General features: G+C 35.0%; 1 protein-coding gene across 1 annotated transcript; it reads right to left on the bottom strand.

The window, feature by feature from the left end:
• Nucleotides 1-5,669: 5,669 nt before the first annotated feature.
• LOC133529667 (uncharacterized) lies at nt 5,670-7,572 on the bottom strand. Its single transcript, XM_061867435.1, has one exon. It carries the CDS (start codon nt 7,241-7,243, stop codon nt 6,482-6,484), a length of 762 nt encoding a protein of 253 aa, XP_061723419.1. The 5' UTR covers nt 7,244-7,572; the 3' UTR covers nt 5,670-6,481.
• Nucleotides 7,573-10,111: the final 2,539 nt, after the last annotated feature.

Here is a 10,111-nt window from a genome sequence, read left to right as displayed (position 1 = left end):
TATTTTTTAATTTTTGTTTGATGAATGAGTGATGTCAATTGAGTAATTTAATCGACGTTGAATTGTACTATTCATCGTAGGAACGAATGAACATCGGCATGAATGCGAATATTTATATTCCCGGTAAATGTATTTTGTGTATTTACATATGATCTTGTATTTTTATATAATTAATATATAATTATAATACGACATGATTGTATCTGATATGGTTGAACGGATATGATTGCAAGCGTGGTATATAAATAAAATAAAATAAATATAAATTGACGAATCCATACAGATATTTTATTTGACACACGAGCGAAATAATAGAAATTATAGACCTAAGGCCCAATTCGAAGAATGAGATACGATAACGATAAGTTCTGATTTAGATAAGTTCTCATTTGGATATCGTTTGTATGTCGTAATACAGACATTAATTCGATCTCATTTAAACTTCATTGTAACTGACATTGATTAATGATATTATGTATGTCAATTGTGCGTTGTAGGAGAACATTAACGTCAATCTTGCTCAACGTGGCACGTAAACTAAAACAATAATCAATACATTTTCCTCTGAAAAATTTAATCTATCCAATACCCAATCTTATAGCCGCAAGTCGCGCAAACAACCAATATACACAGTATAAGCATATCGCCACTGCGAAATGTCTACGGCGCGCAATCTCAACATTAAATTTATAAACACCCACCACCACAGCTCCGACATATTTCGCTTGACTTTCATGATTTTTTCTTCAAATACTTACATGCTCTGTATCGCGTGCTATATCTTCGTGATTTGTGTCGATACAATTTTGCGTGTCAATTAGGAGATTCTAAGCTTTCTTTAACGTAATTGCTTTGCCGTCAAGATTGAAAACATCACAACTCTTACACACTTCATATTTCTGTATTACCTTACGATTCGAAAGGTAAAACATCGTAACGTCTATGGTATGGTATGTTACATAGGTTGTTTTGTTGTAATGTTTTCTTGTAATTAAATAGTTTGATCTGTTAGGTAGCGGTGGATTTGCTCTGATTTCTATGTATTTGAGTTTGATCACGCATCGGGACCGGGATAGCGGATATTTGCAGCGCAAAACCGAAAAGTCGTAGCTGCATATCACTTTCATGGTAACTTACGGCTTTTTACATTAACATAAACAGTTTAATAAAACCGTTTAATAGAAGATGCATTAAGTGATCAAACGGCACACAGAGGCATGATTAACTTTCTTATAGTTTTTTCATTATGATAAATAAAAAATATTAAGTGTATTCTAATTTTAGATAGAAACGTTAGGCGGTTACTCTGAAAAAAATGTTGAATCGAGTTGTAGCAAGTCGTATTTATTTGTATCGTGTTTTGATGACTCAGATGCATATTGTAAAATAGCAAATATTAAAATTTATATGAAAAAATTCACTTAAAATCCTGTATGAAAACCTCCTCATTGGGTTAGGCATAGCAATAATTAATAATAAAGAGAATATTAAACCACAAAGTTAGATAATAATTATTGTGTTTTCTTGAGTATAAAATAATAGGTATAGGTAGTTATTAATATGTAGGAAGTGAGAGTAGGATTACGTATATTAATGAAAATAATTGAATAGACCATCCCACACACAATGTATATCATAGAAGCAGGCGTCAGGTATTTATACCGCAAAGATGAATAAACAAACCTTCTTTTCAAATGGTTGGTATGGTTAATGGGCAGATCTACTTTTTTTGTTTTTATTTTGCCCCGTCAGCCAGGCGGATTTTGTAGTAGGTAAAGTTTATTAGAAAAAGTTCACGATTACACTTTGTTCTACTAATACCCACGATAAAGCGCGCGGTTGTGCGTTGAACGCATGCGTTAGTGGAATGTATGAAAAATAACAATGCGCTCACCGCTGCGTTTACCGCGTAAGACAATATAATGTCATTTTTCCTATTTACATTTCGTTGATCGCATGCGTTCAACGCGTTCATGCGTATATCGCATAAAACAACCGCACGCTTAAGTAGATGACCCATTATGTAAAGTATATGGAACCCCCAGTATAAATGCCATGAAGATAGAATAGAAAGAATTCAAAAACAATTTCTATTTTTCTTATCCATACATCAAAAAAAAAAAACTCCGTTCTCTTCCGACATACGAGGATCGACTAAATTTTTTCAAATTATCTCCTCTAGTGAAGCGCCGGTGGATTGCAGATCAACTTTTGCTACACAAAATATTAAATGGAATCATTGAATCTCCCGAACTTATAGGCAAAATAAGATTTTCAGTGCCAAGGCCAAACTCTCGTATAGTTAACTTCCGACCTTTCGCTCTTAGAACTTACCGAACGAACCTCGGATCTCACGGCACCATACCTAGAATATGTAGGGAACATAACAAGTTATTTAAAGCATCCCGAGTCGACATATTATCTTTAAGTCAAAGTAGTTATAAGAATTATTTGTATAAAAATGCTATAGTATAAAAACGCTAGCTGCATGTAAACGAAGTACTAAATTTAACGATAAGTATGTTATATTACATTATACTTTAGGTCTTAATTGATTGATTAGTATTAACGCATGTTGTGTTTACCTATTATTGGATAGACACTTACTCATATATTTTTGGGTTTTTATCTGTATTTTTTGTAGTGTTGTATCTGTTGGTAAAAAAAAAAAAAAAAAAAACTTGCTATAAAAGTGTATGTTTGGTTATTTTAAATAAAGGTTTTAAAAGTGACCCAGGTTACCGTAACCAACGTAAAAGTGCCAAAAATAGTCAAACAGTCTCATTCAAAGAAACCTTTTGTAAAAATTTTATGTAAGTATCCTTAACTATCTCCGTGAAAATAATCTTATCAGTAACATAATTTACAAGGTGTTATAAATGTTAATTAGTAGTTAGTTTCCAATTACAAGCTTAGTTATAAAGATACTAATCTTTGGAAAGGCATACTGCATTTATGTAAACATGTCTACGCGTGCAGACTGCACAATTTTTAAACGTTACTGAGAATACAAATGAAATAAAGGATTATCACTATCAAGATGAAAATAATATTCCAGTATATTTATTTTAAAACCATCTATTTTTTTAACAATGAGATAAAATACATACTACTACAAGAAATACAACACGCTCATTACCTATGAGTTCGCAAAACGCGCGCGTTTGGTCGCAAGTAGTTGCGTTAGACTTCACGATTGGATCGAATTCGTGCGTGACACCCAAAATTGACACCGCTCTACTGGCAGCATTCTTAGGGCCGGTCTTTACGAAGTAATATATAATTCAAGAGGTCAAGTTGAGGCACCAATATAAGATCTCATTACCTATGAGTTCGCAAAACGCGCGCGTTTGGTCGCAACTAGTTGCGTTAGACTTCACGATTGGATCGAATTCGTGCGTGACACCCAAAATTGACACCGCTCTACTGGCAGCATTCTTAGGGCCGGTCTTTACGAAGTAATATATAATTCAAGAGGTCAAGTTGAGGCACCAATATAAGATCTCATTACCTATGAGTTCGCAAAACGCGCGCGTTTGGTCGCAACTAGTTGCGTTAGATTTCACGATTGGATCGAATTCGTGCGTGACTCCCAAAATGGACACCGCTCTACTGGTAGCATTCTTAGGGCCCGTCTTTACGAAGTAATATATAAGTCAAGAGGTCAAGTTAAGGTACTTAAGTGTATGCACCAATATAAGATACAGTCAAAAGATTTAATTTGCGACCCATTTCGTACCTTCTTACAGTGATCATAGTATGAGGTCTCTAGCGACTTACATGTTGTTTGTCACTGTGACAAGGTACGAAAGGGGCCACAAATTAAATCTTTTCACTGTATAATAATGATACTTCAGTTTAGAAGTCGAAAGATGCCTACTCCACTTGAGCACTGAGACTTTTTGCATGATTACCGACTAGTTTATAATGTAAATATAGTATATATACATATTAATTAGTGTGTAATGTATATGTATAGCAACTGGTATATGCCTGTAAAGAATGCGGTACTTATTACTTAGCGTGTACAAAATATCCGTAATATCGATAATTACATGTTAGTCCGTTGACGGAATCAATCGCTTTAGGTAATTAAGTATGCGAAGGTACCTACTTATTTAAAAATAGAACATGACAATGTAATATGTAAAATACATGACATGACATTTGTTTTTGCAAGTTGATGGATGGTTGTAAAGTTAATTTTTTCAAACTTGCAAATTAGGCCCGTACTACGTATCCGGTGCGATGAGTGAAGATGATATGTAAAGGAATTTCATACAGCGTTACACACTTAGGCCTGTACCCCTAGTGTAAATAATTTCGATTTCGAAACGTAACGTACGCGTTTGCGTTAAGTCTCATTTTGTATGGGTTTTTGAACAGCGCGCCAAGCGGGACGTTTTGGAAAGTCAAAAATCTCATACAAAATGACACTTAACGCAAACGCGTACGTCACGTTTCGCTGTCGAAAATATTTACACTAGGGGTACTGTAAAGCAACCTTCTTTTGTTTTTAAACAACACGACTTGACATTCAACCACCAAATGGTAGTAGATTCGTAATTTGTTTTTAGTTGTGTAAATCTTGGAATAAAACAAATTGACTACATTTTTATTTTATTGCAAGTTTATAAATCCGGTATCAAAGAATCCATTGATACCGTTCCAATCGTTTGATATGGAAGTGTCCTATGTGGGCGATCTCGTTGTGAACGCGAATGCCGTTAGGCCGCCGCGCTGCGTCGCATCGTGAGTTACTCGCTCACGTAAGCCACTGCGTTAGATTTTACACATCTTACTCAATGTATCTACTTATGATGCTTAGTCTGATATGATAATTTTGATGCTAACTGTACAAGTTTTTACATTTTAGCGAAGCAATGCAAAACGAAATCCCAAGTTGGCATGGTACTTACAAAACTCGAGGTCACCTTACATTGGTTTTCTTAAAACGCGACTCTGTTTCACGCATCTCTAGGAACACGCGGAATGGTCACACTACACATTAATTACGATGGGAAGGCGACCGTGAAGCATCTTTTCACTATGATTTCTAAATACCAATATAGTGAAACATTTCTAGATACTTGATGCCTATGGTACCTAATTGACATATTTTCTGCTTTGAGATTGTTACACTGAAAGAAATGTGTGCGTTACAGTAGCAAAATATTTTGTTGCCACTTACCTACCCGTACATAAATTGGGAGTGACGAATGCGTATGTATTTCACCGGCCAACGGGTCGATTTGTATTGTTCGTGTCATCCATGATGACGCGCAGATTTTTCAGATCTAACCTTTAATAATATGACAATAGGAGTCAAGGCATGCGTCTTCGTGAATGACACGATCTATTCAACAATCCATTTTAGGATATTGATCAAAATGTATTACAAATATATTCATGCATTGTTTTCAGTTATTAATGTGGTTTATGGTTAATAAATTTGGTTTTTTCAGTGGAGGCTTCTGTCATTTATTATTTTATGGAAATATATTTATTGGCAGCCAAATCTGAGCCTTTTAAAGAAATATCCGAAAAAAAAAATGTTTTATTTAAAAAATAAAACCACTTATCAATGTCATATCAATATTATATTATCATATAATAATTATTGACTGACTGTTAAGATAAAAATGCCAGAATAAAACAAAGACACGGTTTAAGTATAATTTAATAGTCTTTTTTTCAATCTTGTTGTTCTTTTACTTAGAATATTTTTCATCATCAAATACTTATTATTATGCTATAATCATTATAAATTAACATTATTTATAGCGTTATTATAAGTATACATCATTATTTTGTAAATAAATATTCAATATTAAAGGTACTCGCGTAACCACCTTGCCGTTTATGCACGGCAATATATAAATAGGTATAGATTAAATAAATAAATGGAAAAATATATTATTCTATCTACCTATCTTAAACAGCGCCTTTATAAATAAGTAAATATTTAATCTTAATCTATTTTTACAAAATTGGACACTTGAACGTGAGAACAGAAATGCACAATACCCGTCGACTAGCCTACGTTACATCTATTAATAATACAATAAATTAATAATAGTCAATCGAAATATTCAAAACATTAATAATTACCTATTATATTTGGTGCATTTGGTTACACAGTACTGTATTGCATCGCAATAGATAAATACATATACATCAATTCACATATTATTACTTATTTACATAATGTTAATATGTTTATTATTATCAATGCCATTAAATATTTGGATTAAGCATGAGATGTACGTAACATCTGAATTAATTAGCAAATAAATAACCTTAAATGTTACGGTCCCAGTGTCGTCAGGATAAAAATGATCAATAAATTAAATTAACATAATGTTAATAAATCTTTGTTTCCTATTGCTACCGCAAAAGGCCAAAACTTATTTCTGTTTTGGTTAAACGGAGGGCCGAGTCGTTGTCATAATTTTGCTTAAAGAGTCGCCAGCCTTCTTTTTTACTGTTTCTTGGCATAAGCTCTGTAAGCCCTGTCTTGGGCAGCGGCTTCGTCTTCCACGCTCCTCCTGTAGTGGCCTCCGGGGCCGGTGGTGTCAAAGTCATTACCGTAATGAGACGACGAATAAGTCTGACTGTGGCTGACCTGCGGATGCTTCACGATCTCGTATGTGGTTTTCTCATGGGCCTCTCCTCCTGAAACCAGTTTCTTCAAGCCGATGATCGCCGACAGCAGTAGCGCAATCTTACCAATAAGCAGAGCCTTGCCGGCAATCAAAGCGATGGCTTGGAATGCGATGGCCAAGAATCCTCCCTTAATTGCGACGCCAGCGATGATAGGTCCGATCATCTTCTTAAGTTTGCTCCTAGCCTCGTTCATTGAGCGTCCCATGTCGGCACCGACGCTGGTCGGCGAGATGATCACTCGGTGTGTCTGTATCAACTTAGAAGTAGCTAATTGTAGATACTTATCCACTTGATCCGACTCGAGAGAGTTCAGGTCGCCTTCGGGGAGAGATGAGGGGAAAGCCCTTTGAGCTTCCGATCTGCTGACGAGGCTGATGCCGTCGATGATCGGAAGAGAGTCCATCCTCGCAGCACGGTCCACTAACTTGGCCGCTTGAATCTTGAAGCACTTGACGATCTCCTGGGATTTCTCACAGGTGTCATACATCCTTCCAAGCAGCTTCATCCCCGCTCCAAAATCAGCCGAGGCCACGGCGATAACACTCAAAAACAGGACTATAGTCCCGCGGCACTCCATTTTGATTGAAACCGGTGCCCTATCTCAGCTCTGGACCGATGTCCAGCGTGTGCGCTTGCGTCTATTGAAATGCACAGAAAACACATGAGCACTGGCATTTATCTATTTTCACCGGGAACTGCATTTATCTATAAATCTTTTAGAGCGTGCAATCGTTGCATCGTGTGGACGTGCACTGAGGCGTGCATGTGCATGTGCTATGTGTGCATGTCTGGGTGTGGTGACCATGTAATGGTGGTTAGCGAGGTAGGCTCTCGTACTAAGTCTGCGTCGTGTGGTCAATGCCAAGTTCAATGCTGCGTTATCGGTCTTTGTGCAAATTATCCGGTTTTTTTCTGAAAGTCTGGCGTGATTGCACTTATTAGTAGAAGTAAAGCGTTTTTAGACAAATGTGTTAGCAAAAACAAAATAACTTACCACACTAACTTAAATATAGATAGTCTGGTTATGGACTGTAATGCAGTGTGTATAAGCGCGAGTAGTAAATAAGTCCGGGAGAGTTGAAGCATTTCTTAAAATTAAAATAGATTATGAAAAATTATAGGTACAAGTAGCAGGACTAAAACCCTTATAATGAAATAGGCTATTTGACCCATGTTCTTTCACTGATATATGTAAAATATACCGGTGTCGCCATCTACTCGAGTATAGGCCAAAGGTATATCAAAAATACGTATAGATAAATTGCCAGTGTTGGTAATGTTCTATTTTCTCAATAGGAAATATTCTCGGAAATATCCCATCACTAGTTATATTTAATAACGCTACCCCACAGTACTGAAAAAACTTGACGCTGCATGAGATCTAAACTTTTTTTTGGTGGCTGTGAAAACATAAAACAGATTTTTTTTAATTATATCTATTTATTTAAACTTTATAGCACGATATAAAATTGTACAAATGTCGGACTTAATGCCTTAAGGCATTCTCTACCAGTCAACCATTGGGTCAAACAGAAACTTGCAGTTAGTGCAGGATTGTACACAACGAGAAGGCATATGAAACACAAATCAAGTTATTCTAAACAATATAACAATATTCTATTTATACACTTGCACATAAAATAATAGCATAATATACCTACATATATACTCAACATACATACATAATATACAAATAAGTATGTATTATGTACCCAAATATAGAAGTAATATGCGGATCATTTATTAACTTTGAGCGAGTTAGAGAGGTGCTTACGTAACTGGTTTTTAAAAGAAAATTTGCTCTGTGCTTGCCTTAAGCGTAGAAGGAGATAATTCCAAATTAAATTAATTATATATATATTATTATAATATATAATAATATATATATTTAGGTTTTTAATGGGATCTTATTTGTTTCCAGGTACTCTTAGGGCTGATCGGGTCACACAGGACTTAATAAAAACTCATCAATTGAATTATATAATTTCTTGGACCCATGATTAAAAATTTTTACCCGACTGCCAAAGGGAGGAGGGTAATGTTTTTCGAGCGTATGTATGTATGTCTGTCTGTTTCTTTGTGGCCTCCTGTAGCCTAAACGGCTTGATGGATTATGATGTATGAGGTATCGTTAGATTCGTCTTGATCACGGGAGTGTCATAGGATGTTTTTGTGGGGGTAAAAACATGGTAAAAAGTTATAAATAAAAAAAAAAATTATTATAAAATAAACAAAAAACCCGACTGCACACTAAAAAAGAGGAAAACAAGCCCCACAAGAATATGGTTGTTGATAGTAAGTATCGCAGGCGGGGACCAACAACCAAAATGACTATAAATAACACTCTGTTGGTCCCCGCCTGCGATACTTACCATCAACAACAATATTCTTGTTGGGCTTGTTTTCCTCTTTTTTAGTGTGCAGTCGGGTTTTTTGTTTTATTTTTTTTTAATATTTTTTTTTTCTCCTAAAAGTTTGGTGACCATTTACCATCAGGAATCTTCTTGTTCACTATATTACACCATCGCGCGAAAAAAACTTTATATCGTTACACATAATGTCAGTAATAAAAAATCGGACAAGTGCGAGTCGGACTCGCCCACTGAGGCCTCCGTACAAATTTAACTTTTTTTTAAATATTTTTTTACAAATTTAAAGTTTTGAGATTTTGCCCTATAATTGTAGTGTATGACGATATAACATTCCAAATGTCATAGTTGTAGGTCAACGGAAAAAACCCTATGAATTATATGATTGAATTGAGAGTACGTTGTTTTCGGCATAAACGGCAGTATCTTTTTTTAACTTAATTTAGGAGTTTGATTTATTAAAGGTTCAAGGGATTGTAGATCTGAGTATATGTTTACATTTCAACTCGATACCTCCACGCGTTCCCGCGCTAAAGGCTCTTGACAGACAGACGGAGGGACGGACGGGCAACTAAATGATCCTTCAAGGGTTTTCCCTTTTGATGTTCGGGACACAAAATATGACATTGTATCTACATTTGTACTATACCTCCTGTAGGTCGAAATTAAGACAAAAGTAGACGACCGAGCGTAAGCGTCTTACAAACTTAGTCTTCATTTTCCTCTCTGGACATTAAAATTTTTGAAAATATTTCGATACATTTTGATGTACATTAACCACAGCTATGCCTGTTGTTTTTTTTTTATTTTTTTTATTATTTAAAAAGATTTAAATTTTGTATTGAATTTATTTTTCGCTCCTATTTCTTATCTATATCCCCTTTCCACTAAATTAATATAATAATAATAAAAAACAACGGGTTGCACTCCGAGAGTGAAACTTGAATATTAACGTTGTGCATTTTTGATATTTTGGAGAAATTGAATTTTTATAAAAAGAGATAATTCTCTATTATACCTACGTAAAAAAATTTGAGTGTGGAAAATATTTTGAAATGCGAATTTTAGTGTTAATA

Source organism: Cydia pomonella, chromosome 21 (genome assembly GCF_033807575.1).
Source record: "Cydia pomonella isolate Wapato2018A chromosome 21, ilCydPomo1, whole genome shotgun sequence".
Taxonomy (NCBI): Eukaryota; Metazoa; Arthropoda; class Insecta; order Lepidoptera; family Tortricidae; genus Cydia; species Cydia pomonella.
The sequence above is the reverse complement of the archived record's forward strand: the minus strand, read 5'-3'. Positions and strand labels throughout refer to the sequence as shown.